Source organism: Prionailurus bengalensis, chromosome D4 (genome assembly GCF_016509475.1).
Source record: "Prionailurus bengalensis isolate Pbe53 chromosome D4, Fcat_Pben_1.1_paternal_pri, whole genome shotgun sequence".
Taxonomy (NCBI): Eukaryota; Metazoa; Chordata; class Mammalia; order Carnivora; family Felidae; genus Prionailurus; species Prionailurus bengalensis.
The window spans coordinates 69845262-69861802 of record NC_057359.1 but is presented as its reverse complement, the minus strand read 5'-3'; the positions used below and the strand labels follow the sequence as shown (position 1 = coordinate 69861802).

The 16541-nt window shown below is 39.8% G+C and overlaps 1 protein-coding gene across 3 annotated transcripts in view; it reads left to right on the top strand.

Moving 5' to 3' along the window:
- The window catches only part of ELP1 (elongator acetyltransferase complex subunit 1), a 58047-nt gene that overhangs the window by 40152 nt on the left and 1354 nt on the right, over positions 1-16541 (top strand). For all 3 annotated transcript variants that reach the window (XR_006295147.1, XM_043567186.1, XM_043567187.1), the window contains exons 30-36: positions 5558-5620; positions 5993-6053; positions 7576-7689; positions 8214-8325; positions 9634-9761; positions 10223-10377; positions 13201-13276. Coding sequence is in view for 2 of the 3 variants with exons in the window: in XM_043567186.1 (XP_043423121.1) it covers positions 5558-5620; positions 5993-6053; positions 7576-7689; positions 8214-8325; positions 9634-9761; positions 10223-10377; positions 13201-13276 (709 nt within the window). In the remaining variant the exon portion in view is untranslated. The remainder of the gene's footprint in view (positions 1-5557; positions 5621-5992; positions 6054-7575; positions 7690-8213; positions 8326-9633; positions 9762-10222; positions 10378-13200; positions 13277-16541) is intronic.

Below are 16541 nucleotides of genomic sequence, written 5' to 3'. Positions count from 1 at the left end.
TCTGCTTCCCCTTTGCAGTCAGTCTTCTCCCTCTGCTCTCGGTACTCTCTTACCAACCACTGCTATGCTTTCTATCATTACAGTTTTGCTTTTTCTAGAATTTTATGTAAATGGAACCATCTGGTATGTAGTTTTTTAGTCTGGCTTCTTTCACTCACATAATGCTTTTGTTTTCTAACATTTCTTTTTGATTCTTTCTTAGAGTTTCCATCGTTCTGCTACATTACCCATCTGTTCCTGCCTGTTGTCTACTCTCCCATTAGAGCCTTTCATACTTCTTTTCTTTTATTTGCTTTTTCTAATTGAAATATAACTAACATGTGGTGTCATAATAGTTTCAGGTGTCATCCTACTCACTTTAAATTCCTGGCCTCATAATTTCAGTATCCCTGCCCTATCTGAGTCTTGTTCTGATGCTTCCTCTGGCGCTTCAGACTGTTTTTTGTCCTTTTTGTAATCTTCTGTAGAAAGCCTGCCATGATGTCCTAGGTAAAAGGAAATCCAGTAAGTAGGCTTTTAGTGATGTTCTGATAAGGTGTGAGGGTAGAAGTGTTCTGCAGCCCTATGATTAAGTCTCAGTCTTTTATTGAGCCTGTGTCCCTGGACTTCACCGGTGCTTCTTAGATTTTTCACTCCTTAGGTAGGACAGGAAGGCCAGGGGGAGCTGGAGTTTTATTTCTCTTCCCTCCCTGATAAATTCCACTTTAGTTAGGTTCTGGCAAAATAGTTTCTCTTGGTCTTGTTAAGAGCAGCGTGCTCTGGTTATATTCAAAATGACATCATTTTTGTTTTTGCCAGAAGCAGGAGAATCTATCTGATACTCACTATGAGACTCTGGTAGGGCTCGTGGAGGTAAAAACTCACAGAAGTGAAGGAGCTTCCCTGAGCCTGGATGTCCATAGAGTTTTCACCTCCAGCCTCGTCCGCAGTGATCCTTCAGCCATTGGTCACTTACACTTTAGATGTTCCCACCCCAGTACTGGTTCTGGTAGAGATTTCTACTTGTGAGTCTCTGTTCTGTTCTGCCAAGTTGTAATTCTCCGTGTCTGCCTGTCTGTTTCTCTAGTTTTAGGGGCAGCAGTTTGCCCTATGACCTCGGTTCTCCAGTCTAAGGAGAATTGTTGATTTTCAGTTTGTTCAGGTTTTTACTCGTTAGGATGGATGATTTCTTCCAGGTTCCTTGTGTGTTGGACTGGGAACTGGAAATCATGATGCTTTTGATATTCGTCCATGTTATGTCATGTGTATCTGTGCATTCCTTTTTATTTTGCCTAATGGTATTTTGTTGTAAGAACAGGTCGTAATTTATGGATTCATCCACAAGTTGATGTACATTTGGATTGTTTTCACTTTAAAGTTAGAATAAAGCGGCTGTGAGCAATCTGGTACCAGTCTTCGTGACGACAGATGTTTTCGTTTCACTTGGGTGAATACCTGAGTGGGAATGCTGGTCACGTGGGGAGTGCATGCGTGACTTTATAAGGAGCTGCAGAGCTTCCATCACTTGTGTTCCCACAAGTGATGTGTGAGTGCCTTAGTGAGTACTCACCCACACTGGATGTATCACATATCAGGGGATGCATAACAAATTACCCCAAAACTTAGCTTAAAATGACAAACACTCATTATTTGTTTCTATGGGTCAAGAATCTGGGTGGGGCTTAGTTAGGGCCTCTGGCTCAGGGTCTTTCACAAGGCTGCAGTCAAGGTATTGGCCAGAGCTGGGGTCATCTTAAGACTTGACTAGTATTTTTCCCCCACTTCCCAATTTCTTGTTGCTAGTAAACAAATACAGTTTATCGTTTTGTTTTGGCTTTTTGGCTTTATATATCCTGCAACCTTGCTGAACTTATTTTTTAGTTCTAGGAACACTGGGGTAAATTTTATAAGATTTCCTATGTTAATGAGCATGGCTTCTGTGAATAAAGACAGTTTCTTTCTTTTCAATTTGTATGCCTTTATATTTTTTCTAGCTTTACTGAATTAATCGAACTTCCAGTACAACATTGAATAGAAGTGATAAGACACCTTGCCTTTCTCCTGATATTAGGGGGGGATTTGGTCTTTCAGCATTAAGTTTGATGTGTGCTGCTGTTTGTTTGTTTTTTTTAATTTTTTTTTTAAATGTTTTATTTATTTTTGAGACAGAGCATGAGCAGGGGAGGGTCAGAGAGAGAGGGAGACACAGAATCCGAAGCAGGCTCCAGGCTCTGAGCTGTCAGCACAGAGCCCGACGTGGGGCTTGAACTCGCGAACTGTGAGATCATGACCTGAGCTGAAGTCGGACGCTTAACCAACTGAGCCACCCAGGCGCCCCTGTGCTGCTGTTTTTTAATAGATATGAGAACCCGGTAGGGCTTTTAGAGTTGACAGACTGTAGCCTGTGGGCCAAATCTAGCTGGCTACCTGTTTTTATGACTAAAGTTTTATTGGAATGTAGCCACACCTATTTGTTTACATATTTTCTGTGGCTAATTTGTAACTACAACCAGAGTTGAGGGATTGTGACAGAGATGGTCTAGTGCACGAAGCCTGAAATATTTGTTGTCTAGCCTTTTACAGAAAAATTTGCCAGTTCTTGCTCTCTTGGGTTGAGGAAATTCCCTTCTAGTCTTGGTTCTGAGAGTTTTTATTGTGAACGGATATTGAATTTTTCAAGTACAATGTCAGTTAAGGTATTTTTGTTTTAGACCAGTGCCAGGGTGAATTACATTGATTTTTGAATGTTAAATTAATCTTGCATCTCTGGGTTAAACCCATCTTGCTCGTAATGTATTACCCTTTTTCATTACTGGTGATTTCAATTTCCTAAAATTTTCTTGAGGATTTTTGTATTTGTCTATGAGGGATTTTGGTTTATAGTTTTCTTGATGTGTCCAGAATGCGTAAAGAACTCTTCTAACTTAACAACAAAAAGACAACCCATTTTAAAAATGGACAAAAGACTTGAATAGATACTTCTCTGAAGAAAATTTACAAATGGCCAACGAGCAAGCACTTAAAAAGATGTTTAGCATCATTGTTCATTAAGGAAATGCAAATCAAAACCATGAAACTCGCTAGAATAGCTTTAATCAAAAACAGTGCAAAGTTGGAAGTATGTAGAGAAATAGAACTCTTTTGTACATTGCTGGTGAGAATGTAAAATGGCACAGCCACTGTAGAAAACAGTTTGTTGGTTCCTTAAAAAGTTAAACATAGATTACCATATAACCCAACAGTTCCACTGCTAAGTATATACTCTGGAGAAATGGAAACGTATGTCCACAAAGAAATTTGTATGCAAATGTTCGTAACAGCTTTATTTATAATAACCGAAAGGAAACAACCCAAATGTCCATCAATGACAGATAAATGGATAAATCGTGAGATACATGCTCACAACATTTATACACACAGTAGGATATTATTCAGTCATAAAAAGGAATGAAAAACCTATGGATGGTTCAATTTGGGTAAAACTTGACAACATTATGCTAAGTGAAATAAATCAGATATAAAAGGACAAATATGGTAGGATTCTACTTCTACGAGGTACCTAGTGTAGTCAGAGTCATAGAGACAGAAAGTCGAATGATGGTTGCCAGAAGCTGGGGGAGAGGAGCAGGGAAGTTACTGTTTCATGGGTATAGAGGTTCAGTTTTGCAAGATGAAAAACGTTCTGGAGATGGATGGTGGTGATGGTTTCACAACAGTGTGAATTTGTTAAATGCCACTGGACTTTACAGCAAAAAGTGGTGAGAATGGTAAAATGTATGTCATATATATTTTATTATCAAAAATTAATTTAAAAAGAACAAAGAACTGATACATGGTACAACTTGGATAAATCTTGAAAACATTCTGCTAACTGAAAGAAGCCAGACGCAAAAGATCACCTATTGTATGGTTTCTATTATATATCCCAAGGGGGCAAATTCAGAGAAAGAGCACATTAGAGGTTACCAGGGGAGGTAAAGAGTAGGAAATGGGAATGTCTTTATGGGGTGATTTAAAAAAAATGTTGGTAGTTACGTAACATTGTGAGTACAGCAAATGCCATCTAGTTGTACACTTTAAAGTGACTGTCATGTGGTTGTCACCTTGGTAAACAGCTTTCTCTTTTTCTCTCTCTCTCTTCCTGAGTCAGGCAACACATCCTCCTGCTGTGTCCTGCTATACCTGTGGTATAGGCCTATTCATGCAGCATATGCATTGGATCTGGGAAGAAAATACTTATTTTTAATAATTTTAATTGAAAATATAGTAGTATGCATATATTTAGATTGTTTAAAATGCTGAAAGTAGATACAAGGAAATAAAAACGTCATTCCTACCACCCAGAAGATTGCTGTTCTTCCCTCCTATTTCTGATTCTTCTTAGAGTGCGATCTCTCTCTACACAAACACACAAATACCTTTTAACCAAAATGAAATTACATTGTTTGTGGTGTTTTTAAATTTGCTTTGTTTGGTTATGATCTTCATCTTTCCATGTTAGCACATTTTATTTACCTAACGATTAAAATTCAAGTTCCCTCAGTGGTTCCAAAATTGTTTACAGTAGATTAATACAAAATAGGTTCCAGTCTAGGGTCATGTATTGTGTTATGCATCTTATGTCCCTTAAATCTCTTTCAATCTAATGTATACCCATCCCCCCTCTTCTTATGACAGTGATTACTAGAGGAAACCCAGCCAGTTGTCTTAAATATTTCATCTGTTTAAAATGTGTTTTATTTCACTCATTTCCAGTTTCACAAACTTCTAGTTATAAGTCACGGAAAAGAAAAAAGTATAGCATGAGGAACGTAATCAATAATATAATGTGTGGTGATAGATATGACTGTCCTTAACTGTGGTGAGCATTGAGTAATGTATAGAACTATCAAATCACTCTGTTGTACACCTGAAACTCATATAACATTGTAGGTCAACTAAACTTCAACAGTAAAAAGATAAACATGAATTGTACATATAAAAATATTGTGTTTTATATACTTCATAAGTACCTTAAGTACATACTGCAGTATGTGCTCACAATTTTTTACTGGTAAGGCTACAAGCATCAAAAATGTTTGAAGACTTAGGATATGTGGGTGTTTATTGCACTCATTATTACACACATTTTTCAGTTCCCTGTAGGTTTGAAGTTTTTAAAAATAAAAGTTGGGGAAAAAAACATCAAAGAGTAAAAAGATTAGAAGTTTACTATTCTGGTTTGCCATTTATTTGAAGTGTGAACTTGTTCATTTTGGAGCCCCCCCAAACCTGCTGACTCAAACTGGGTAGTATAGCTGGGGCGATGGGCACTCTGATGGTTTTGATGCTCAGGGAGATAGGGAGATGATACCATGTGTTTTGTGGTTATTTCCAGAATCCACACCGCCCCTCACTCCTTTGTCTTTTGCATCAGTATTTATTTATTGAGCAGGTACTCTGGGCCAGACATGCTACTAGGGACTGGGCTGGAAGGGGCTGGAAGGGCAGAGAGGCCACTCTGTCGGCAGTTTGTCATGGTGGCATCTGACGGGCCTGCTCCATTTACCTGTAATCTTCCTTGGTTTTGCCTTGTCAGGATTATGAAGAAGCTGTGCTCTTGTTATTAGAAGGAGCTGCCTGGGAAGAAGCTCTGAGACTGGTAAGAAAAACTTTAAAAATCATCACTATGTTAGGTGCTTAGAGCAAGAGTGCGGGGGAGAAGGGTCAGCTAGAATCCCTGGTCTTCTGAGGCTAGTGAAATTAAGTAAAAATAGTTTAGGTTCTTGGTCTAAGGATAAATAGTATTTTTAAAGCCATTTTAAAAATGTATTCTTGATGTTTTGAATTAATCAACTTTTAAAATGTGAAATATTACTGGTCTTTACTGAAGTGAATTAAATATTCATTAGAGGCCTACTGCTCTTGAAAATATCCTGGTGACCTCTGAAAGTGATCCATTTCCTTCCAAGTATCTTGACTCTCCAGTGATTTGCAGTTTTCTTGCCTGAGATTACTGTATTTTTCTTTTTAGGTATACAAATACAACAGACCAGATATTATAGAAACCAATGTAAAGCCTTCCATTCTAGAAGGTAAGGGTTACATCTTAGAATTCTACATTTGGAAGTGTGGAGGTGTGGAAGAGCAAGATAACAGTACTTACTTTGTTAGGACATCCTTTAATCAGGTGTTACATAGAGGTGATTAAAACTGTCCACTGGGTATAATACTTTCTTCTGACCAGGATTTTTAAGCATGCTGAACTGTTAAATGGTAGTATAGAAAATATTTGAATGTTAAAAACACATGATAAGATATGATTACGAATCTTCATATTTGGAAATAGTTGGTAAACTTGAATATGAACTAGACATTAGATAATAATAGTATTTTGTCAGGGGCCAGTTTCTTGCATTTAATAATTGTATTTTGGTCATATTAGTGTCCTTTATTCTTTTTTTTTTTAAGTTTATTCATTTTGAGAGAGAAAGAGAACATGCACAAGCAGGGCTGGGGCAGAGAGAGGGAGAGAGAGAATCCCAAGCAGACTCCATGCTGTGCACAGAGCCCGACACCGGGCTCAGACTCACAAACTGTGAGATCATGACCTGAGCTGAAACCAAGAGTTGGACGCTTAACCGACTGAGCCCTACCTGGATGCCCCGATAATGTCCTTATTCTTAAGAGAGCTATGCTGAGGTATTTAGGAGGGAAGGATCATATCTGCAATCTACTCTCAAAATGTTCCATAAAAATAGTAGTTGTGTGTATGAATGGAGAGAAACAGGAAGCCAAAATAATAGGGCAAAATGTTAACAATTGGTAAATCTAAGTGAAGGGTATATTTGTACATTGAACAGATGAGTTTTACCAGTTCTAGAATACTCAGATGGTCACTGTGACTCCTTAAAAGCAGAATGGGAAAGAAAGGCATCAGTTTGGCTAACAGAAATTTCTGGGAGTGGGGTTTGGTTCTAAGCCCTCCAATTTTCACACAGTCTGCCCTGTGAGTAAGATCTGGCCTTTCTGACATGTATATATATTCACATGTTTACCCTGCCTGCATCCTCCTCCCCCTCCCCATTAACACCACGGGAGGATTCTTTTCTTATCGTTCACGTAGGTATCTCTACCTGGTTACTGAAAGCTTCCGTCCTGGCCCTCCAGCAGTCCATCTAGCCAGCTCTTAAACTTGGATTTTGTCCCCTATTGAGCACTTAGAAAAATACTGACAGTTCGTCTGCATGGGCTTCATACCTATGTTCAGGAAGCAGTTCAGTGACTGTTTGTGTTTGTTAACAACTTCCTTGTATACTCCTTTTCTTTGCTAGTCCTCTCTTGGGTTAGTTACCTAGTCTTTCTTCAGGTGATTTTATCAATTTAGTGGTAGCGAATGTTCCAGGATGATGTTGATGAACACTAAGAGCTGAAGTCTCAATGTCTGGCTCATTCTCTGAAAATGATGTAGGTTAATTCTCATTAAGGAAAAAATCTTGCTTGGAAAACCTAGTAACTTGTTTTCTTTTTGTTAAATTCTGACTTCCTCACTGCCCTCCTCTAGTTCTTTTTTTTCTGCTTAAATATCCTCAAATTATTTTCCATCTGCACTCCTAGCCCAGAAGAATTATGTGGCACTTCTGGAGTCTCAGACAGCCACATTCTGTCGCCATAAACAACGTTTATTGGTGGTTCGAGAGCTCAAGGAGCAAGCACAGCAGGTGAACCTGGGTGAGTGTCTGCATGACGGCATTGGCGCTTGGGTGCGGTGGGGACATGTCACACCTTGTCTTAGCTGCTTGTTGTGCCTTCTGCAATATGATTACTGTGCCGGGGGACATCTGAGGCCTCTGTGAAACCCCTTAGGGGCTGTGTGTGCCTGTGTGTGCCTGTGTTTGTGCGTGTAGAGGAGGGCTGAGGGGCAGGACCAAGCAGGAATGGAAAGAGCTCTGCTGCATGTGCCCTCCACCCCCACCAAGCAGAGTAGCCGACTTCTCTGTTTCACAAAATGAGCCACCTTGTCTCCAGAGGTTCCTTTCCTTTGAAAAAAGAAAGAAAGAAAGAAAAAATAACTAGTTTGGTACTGTATATGCTAATAATAACTAATATTCTCTCATTTCACTTTGAGATCTACTTTATGATAATTGTCATCCATCCTCAGATATGCCCTGGTTAACCACAGTCCACTTACCCCACTAAAAGTAAACTCACATTAGCAGGGAGTTTTCATTCTGCATCTGATTCTACTTTTCTAGATGATGAGGTGCCCCAGGGTCAAGAGTCAGACCTCTTCTCTGAAACCAGCAGTGTCCTGAGTGGCAGTGACATGAGCGGCAGATATTCCCATAGCAACTCGAGGATATCAGCGTATGTATCATGTTTATTCAGCGTTTTGACCATGCCCTGGGTGTATGGAGAAAGAGCAAGTAAGTAGGTCAGTTTTTCATCAGGAGGACAGTGCAGGGCCATGATATAGTTATGCAAGGACTCTCCCTGCATATCTAAGAAATTAGACTTGGTGTTGAAATGTTTTCTGCTGATTCTTCATGGACTGTGCGTTTGCTCATGCCCACAAGGCTCTTACACTGGGAACTCAGTTTTTATGACATTTGATTTCATTTGTTTAACAAATACTAGGTGACCATAATGTGTAAGCACTAAAAAAAATTAAAAGATGATAAAGAAAAAATATTCAGGCATCTTCAGTTCAAAGTCAGGATTGGAAGAGGTTATAAACATAAAATAAGTCATCATACTTCAAGTGTAGCAGCTGGTCAGAACTCCCAGATGCTAGTTGTAGTGGATGTTAGCAAAAACTTTTAAGGAGCTATGGGTTTATAAGTGCTTTATAGTCACCCTTGGGAAGCATAAAACAATGCATATTGTGTATTCGAAGTGACTCATACTTTATGAATTCAGAATGGAGATTTTTGAGGTTATGTGGGGTGATCAGAAATTCCTAGAGAAGTAACTAGAAACTGGACTTTTAAGAGTCAGGGCGAGAGACAGGTGGCATAATTAAAGACCTCTGAGCAGGAAAGATACAGGACTCATTTTATTGCATTCAAATTCAGTGTGCTATGTCTATGTCCCCTGATTGATTGATTGATTGATTGATATTTTGAGAGAAACAGACAGCATGAGTAGGGGAGGGGTAGAAAGAGAGGGAGACAGATAATCTTAAGCAGGCTCTGCACTGTCAGCGCAGAGCCTGACGTGGGGCTCAAACCCACGAAACCATGAGATCGTGACCTGAGCCGAAACTGAGAGTTGGACGCTTAACCGACTGAGCCACTCAGGCTCTCTATGTCCCCTGATTTAAATTTTACTTTGTTGCCTTTGAATTTATATTTTGTTAGAAAATTCAAGTTTGTTGTTCTTCTCTTTGTTGTTCTCGCTCTTATGATCAGATGCAACCTCATTTTACTCTGCATTTTAATCATAATTTTAAGGCCAGATACTACCTTTTAGGGTTTTCCTTATTACTTCCTGCCTATAAGATTTGCTTCTCCCAATTTTATTTTAGGCATCATTTAAACACCTCATCACCATTTTCCCCCAAATATACATACCATCTGTAGACTCTCTGGGTTCCTCAAAAGTTGGTGGCCAACAGGTACATTCATTTTAATCTGTGCAGCACAAGATTTATAACCTCTTTCTGATTTCTAACAGGCGATCGTCTAAGAATCGCCGCAAAGCAGAGAGGAAGAAGCATAGCCTCAAAGAAGGGAGTCCACTAGAGGATCTGGCCCTTTTGGAGGCACTGAATGAAATCGTACAGAGCACTGAAAAATTGAAAGGTATATTCTCAATACTAATGATTCTTGCCACACAAAAAAGTAAATGGGTAGCACAGACTTTAATAAACATTAAGATGCAATTTTCCCAACTTGAAGAAAGACAAAAACTGGCAGCAGGAAGGACGCATCTTGTCAGGGCACATTCCTGAACCACTCTCAGCTGGTGACATAGGAGCCTTCCTCTATTGGCCTCCATGCACCCGGCCTGGGAGACATTAGCGCTGAAACTGGAGTAAAGGATTGAGAAGACACTGCTTCCTGCTTGGGCCCCAGTGTGTCCCTTTTTCTTTTTATAGTAGATATGTTGAATTATTCCAGCATTTGGGAAGAAGGAAGAAAATGTGGGAGATGGCAGCTGTAGTGTGATATTAAATATTTCTTAATTGGGAAAGAAACTAGGTTGATTCTAGCAATGGAGTTGGGGACCCAAGTTACCACTTTCTCAAATTTCTTCTCTCTAGATGAAGTATACCAGATTTTAAAGGTGCTCTTTCTGTTTGAGTTTGATGAGCAAGGAAGGGAATTACAGAAGGCCTTTGAAGATACTCTCCAGCTAATGGAAAGGTCACTTCCAGAAATTTGGACTCTCACCCACCAGCAGAATTCAGCTACGACGGTAAGTTTCCTTCAGAGACAGAATGTGCATTTTTAAAAAATCATTTTCAAGGTTATTACATTCACACAATCTCTTAAAAGTCAAAGCAAAAGATCTTCTTTCATATTATATTAGAAACACAACATACCATAGTTAAATTATCTTAGGCTTATGTTTAAGCTGTCAGTAAGAAGATCTTCTATTCAGGTACACCTTGGCCTAGGTTAAGTTTGCTTTTATTTCTCCGTTCTGCATGAAGCAGTTGTTGTGGAGAAGATGGGCAATTCAGACTGTTGCCCCCTGTCTTCAGTGAGATCAGGGTGGGGAAGGGGGAAGCCAGGGCCAGAGTTAGCCTCTTCACCTCCCTCTTCAGACTTTGGGTGGGATCAGAGTTTCTTAAAGTAACCCAAACGATTACTTTCTCTTTTGTTTCATGGAAAATTTGACTTGTCACTTCTACTGTGTTCTCATGAGGAGCTTTGCTACTTACATTTAAGGCAGTTGTGTCCTATCAAGAACTCTCATGTATTACCATCTGTTGGTTATACCTCTGCTCAGTCTCTCAAACCTCAAGCCTGTTGTTAAGTTTCTGTTTTGATTCAGAAAGGCTGGTGTGTCAGGCATGATCCATTAAGGAAAACCACCACAGCTGTTATTTTAACAGAGAGAATTTAATACATGGAACTGGTTGAACAGGTATTGGAGAATTGAAGAGCCAAAATGGGAGCTCAGAGAAGGAACTCGAGATGGTAACTTCGAGGGAACAAAGAAGAGTTTGGGATTACAGCAGTTTAGAAGTTTGGAGATGGGACCCCACGAAGCTGGCTCTCCTCCCTCTGAGAAGAGGGTGCCAGGCAGCTGGTGCTGATACTTCTGAGGGAGCGCAATGGCTCTAAGTGTAGAGAAATAAACCGGAATGAACAGCCGCTGCCAGGGTAAAGAGCTGCCATTGCATGAAAGCAAGTGAATGAAGGAGCACATTCCTTCTTTTTTTTTTTCTTTCTTTTTTTTTTTTTTGAGAGAGAGAGAGAGAGAGAGAGAGAGAGCGCGCGAGCGAGCAAGCAGGGGAGGGGCAGGGAGAGAGGGAGACACAGAATATGAAGCAGGCTCCCGGTTCTGAGCTGTCAGCACAGAGCTTGATGCAGGGCTCAAACCCACGAACCATGAGTTCATGACCTGTGCCAAAGTTGGATGCTTAACTGACTGAGCCACCCAGACACCCCAACACATTCCTTCTTCCTCCAGTCTTGCACTGTCCCTCTGGTGTCTGCTATGGTCAGAGCATCGTGAGCCAGGTGCAAAGGCGAATGTTTTCTCAGGCTCTCAGCATCACAAGCACTGTAGGGAAGGGTGGTTTTGAAGCCTGAAGAGAAATTGGTATTCAGCTCACTGATTAGAAACACGTAGCTTTACTGGGCCTTGATTTCCTCAGTTGTAAATGGGGATATACTTCCCTATACACCTCACTGGAATATTCTGAAGGTTAGGTAAGAGGGCAGATATAGGTGCATGTAGTGTACCATAAAAATAAAAGCAGTTGAGAATCAGCACCCCACAAATACTTGAATTTACTAAAAGAGGTATTGCCTAGAAGATATGTGATCATCTTCAAATCTGTACTGGTTTTGAAGTTTAACAATGTATAATACGTCCTCATGTCCTCCCCTACCCTTTTTTATTCAGATCCTATTAATTTCTGAGACACGGGCTTTAAGAGTCTTCTAGGGAAAATGAGCAGAAAATTGTTTTGCTTTGCTTGGTAAAGTATGGTAATGGCATATGTGCAGGATACCATGAGTCACATGGAGGTGCTTTGAGCATGACATTGACATTGCTGCTGAGACAGTGCCCCCGAGGGTGTGCACACTGAACCAAGTGAAGCCAAAGCAGAGGGACTGGCATGTGCCCACTGAGGCTCATATAGGTGTGGAATTCCTATGATGTGTCTTGTTTTACCTTGAACACGTGTGCAGAGTTTGCACACGTGCATCCATGATATGCACGTTTGTTTAAAAAAATTTTTTTTTTCAACGTTTATTTATTTTTGGGACAGAGAGAGACAGAGCATGAATGGGGGAGGGGCAGAGAGAGAGGGAGACACAGAATCGGAAACAGGCTCCAGGCTCTGAGCCATCAGCCCAAATCCCGACGTGGGGCTCGAACTCCTGGACCGCGAGATCGTGACCTGGCTGAAGTCGGACGCTTAACCGACTGCGCCACCCAGGCGCCCCTGCACGTTTGTTTTAATATAAAAATTCCCACAAATCTTTGAATGCGATTTGATGGTCTGTTCTTTTTTATATTAAAAAAAATTTTTTTTAACATTTATTACCAAGAGACAAAGCATGAGCATGGGAGGGACAGAGAGAGGGAGACACAGAATCTGAGGCAGGCTCCAGGTTCTGAGCCGCCAGCACAGAGCTGGACACAGGGCTCAAAGGGCTCAAACTCAAAACCTGCGAGATCATGACCTGAGCCTAAGTCGGACGCGTAACCGACTGAGCCACTCAGGCGTCCCTCATGGTCTGTGTATTCTGTAGCCTCTTGTACTCTACTCCTCCCCGCAGTGTATGGTTTGCTTATTTGGAAAGGACCAGGAGTATATTGTTGAGATTTTCTTTTTTGTTTTCCCCTCCTCATCACCGTGTCTTCTGGAAGAAAGGAGATGTGGAGGTCTGAGTTGAGAGTGGGAAAACTGGCAAAGTAAAATCAGAAGGAAAAGAGAATCACTGTGCTTGATACCATGAAAATGACAAGCTCCTTACTGTTGGCAGAGATGCGGCCTTTGGTATTTGCGGTCATGGGAAGTATAAAATGATCTTTGCTGTTCTACTTTCTCCTTAGGTTCTAGGTCCCAATGCTACTGCCAATAGTATCATGGCCGCTTACCAACAACAGAAGACTGCAGTTCCTGTTCTTGGTTAGTATTTTTTTCTCCAGATTATCACAGAACTAAGCAGAGGAGTATTTTTCTGTAAGTGTTCAGATGATCAGCAGTATGAGGAGAGATAGGGTATTGACTACAATTTTCTTTCAATTTTAGGACTATATCTTTAGTAAAATCGGTTTAGTGTTTCTAGTAAGAGCAACCCGAGGGGTAGGGAATCCAACATGACATTAAACGTACAATTTTTTTAAAAAATTATCTTGATACCATCTTGTCTGTACCCTGGCATACACTTGTCCATACAGGCACATCACAGTTGGAGTCTGAGTCTACATAGTCCATATATTTTAAAGATTCTTCTGAATTACCATTTTTGGCTGTTGGTAGTTATGCATTGCATCTTGGGGACGTTTTCATAGTTGTTACTTAAGAACTGAACCTTTTTAATCATCTTCAGGATTGACACTAAACTTTGAAAGCAAACCCAAAGAATGCTAGCATTTTATTTGCATTTCCTAATCCCTAAAATTTTTTGTTTTGTGTTGTTGGTGGGGGAGATGATTCCTGATTAGACTGCACAGCCCTTAAAGTTAAAAGCCCTAAAGCCTTTCTTTTTTTATTTGGTTAGAAACTTTTGACACATCAGTTTGGTACCTGAGTATTTACCCTTCAGGTGGATCAGTCAAGCATACCAACAACCTCTTAGCTTTCAAACATTAGTGACCTATTCTGAAATAATTGGTAGTTTTTGCTACTGTGATTTGCATTTTCCAGCATATGACGGGCAACAACATTCTGAATTTTTTCCGTTTAAATGCTATTCTATACTAGCATTCTGATGACATTTGAAGTAGCCTTTGGGGTTTCGCATTAAGTTTAATTTTAACAGCTTATGTTGCTGCCAGGAATAAATTAACTACTTTCCATCCCAGCTCAACTCCTATATCTGGAGAGTAACTACTGTATTCCTAGCTCCCCTTCTTCTTGAAGGCTGACAGGCTGCTTTTGTTACCAGTCCCAAAGCATACACTTAACGTCTGAGATGCTAAAAATTCATCTTAGACTTGAGGCAGCTTAGTAATTGTTCAGTTTGTACTTTGTCCAATCCAGTTGTGATTTGTGCCCCACTATCCTCATTCCTGGCCAGATGCTGACCTTCCAGTCAAGTCTAGTCAACTGTTTTCTCTAGAGTAGTTTGGTGGCTTTATCAAAGAGCACTCTCATTTTCCAGCTCAGCCTTAAAGACAGTAATATTCTGAGGCTCGTTATCTGAGTACATAAATATTATCAACGTCCTTGGGGGTATTACAAGATAGTGTAGGGAAAGAGAGGGTCTCATAATCTAAAAATAGGCAGAGGAACTACTGACAAAATTAGTCCCATGCAAATATTCCTCAACTGCCCCTCCCCCAGCTAAGGGGAGTTTAAGCACACTCACACTTCCTGCTGCTGGGATCCAGGACTTGATGGGCATTGTCTCTTTTATGCTTACAATGTGTTATCATACAGATCAGTTACAAGTCTTACAAAAATGTAGAATTTCGGAAAATGGATTAAAATGTTATCAGAAGTGCTTGAATCTTCATAGCTGAATTGGACTTATTAGTTACAATTGATAATAACAAAGTAAGTGTTCCAAATGAGAATGATTTGACAATCAAAAAATTAAGAAAAGTCTTGGAAAAATTGATAAAACTCTCAAAGTATTTTTGTAAAAATAACTCTTGTAGCTGTGACATTCAAATGTGGAAAGGTAAAAGATGTCATGTCTTGTCCTTATACAGTTTGCCGAACAATTATGTTTTCCTGCCAAAAAGTCAATACTTGGTATTCTTAGTTAAGTATAGAAATCAAACGTAGTTGCGTCTAATTTGTTAATAAAATAGAGTATTTTGTAATGTTTTTATAAAAAAGATGGTCTCATTTAAAGTTTAACCAACTGTCTCACGTGGAATGATGGGCCTTGCTGATAATGAATTTCCAGTATCAGTATCCTGAAATAAGGAAAACCTCCTATGGTATTTTTATTTGTATAGCTCTTTGGGGGAGTAGAAAACACTAATTGTACATGAAATTATCAAACTGATGTGAATAGTAGTGAAAATCTGGATTGTACAGAAAATTATGTCAAAGAATATTAAAATTTGATAATTTCTAGTACATGTATTTATGTGTAATATGGCAATCATGTTTTTAAACACATTTTATTTTGAGCATTTCTCTCAGGTTAAATGTTATTTTTTTTAAGTTGATTTATTTGGCGGGGGGGAGGTGGGGGTGGGGGTGGGGGGAGTGGGAAGGAGGGGCAGCGAGAGAATCCCAGGCAGACTCTGCACTCATGCAGGGCTTGAGCTCATGAACCGTGAGCTAAAACCAAGAGTCAGATACTTAACTGACTGAGCCACCCAGGTCCCCCTCGCGTTAAATATTCGTGAAAATAATTTTTAATGTCTGTGTGGCTCATATATACAGGTGTACTTTTGTTGGCACTTTATTACGAATAGTGCTGAGAAAGAACACCTTTATATGTACATATTTTCTCACATCTCTGCTACCTATAGATATCTCTTGCTACCACAAATCTAATTGAAAGAGGGCCTGGGTGGAGTGTGTGACTCTTGATCTCGGGGTTGTGGGTTCGACCCTCACGTTGAATGGAGAGATTGCTTAAAAAATAAAGTATTAAAAAAAGAAAGAGGGCCTGGGAGTTTTAGAGTTTGAGCTAACAGTCATAATTTTACCCCAACCATCTTTCCCTCTTCCATTTGCTTTTTTCTAAAAGTAAGGACTTTTTTTTTTTTTTTTTTTTTTTTTAAGTAAGGACATTTTTATTGATCAGTATGTTTGTAGAATTTTTTTGGTCATAAAATATTTTCTCTTGATTAACTTTATTTACCGAATAACATGCCACCACTTTTTTTTTTTACTCTTATAATTGAGGTAAATTTTGTAGATAGTGGAATGTACAGATCTTAGGTATACAGTGTGATGAGATTTAATGATCCTATACAGCCTTGTAACCACTACCACCACCCTCTCCCATTCAAAACCTAGAACATACTTCTACTTTGAATCACTCAGTGGACATTTTTTCTTATATCCTTCCACATGCCTGAAACGGAAATTCCTCTTCTTGGGGCAGGGCCTCTAGGCTGTGTTTCTTCTGACTGAAGGTTGCAAGGGTAACAGACATTAGCTCTGGTCTGATGTTTATCTTGTAGCTGCAAAGCCCAGTCGTCTACTTTCAGGCTAGAGTTCCTGCCTCAGCTCCCAGCAACAAGAGAGTGTGTCTGTCACA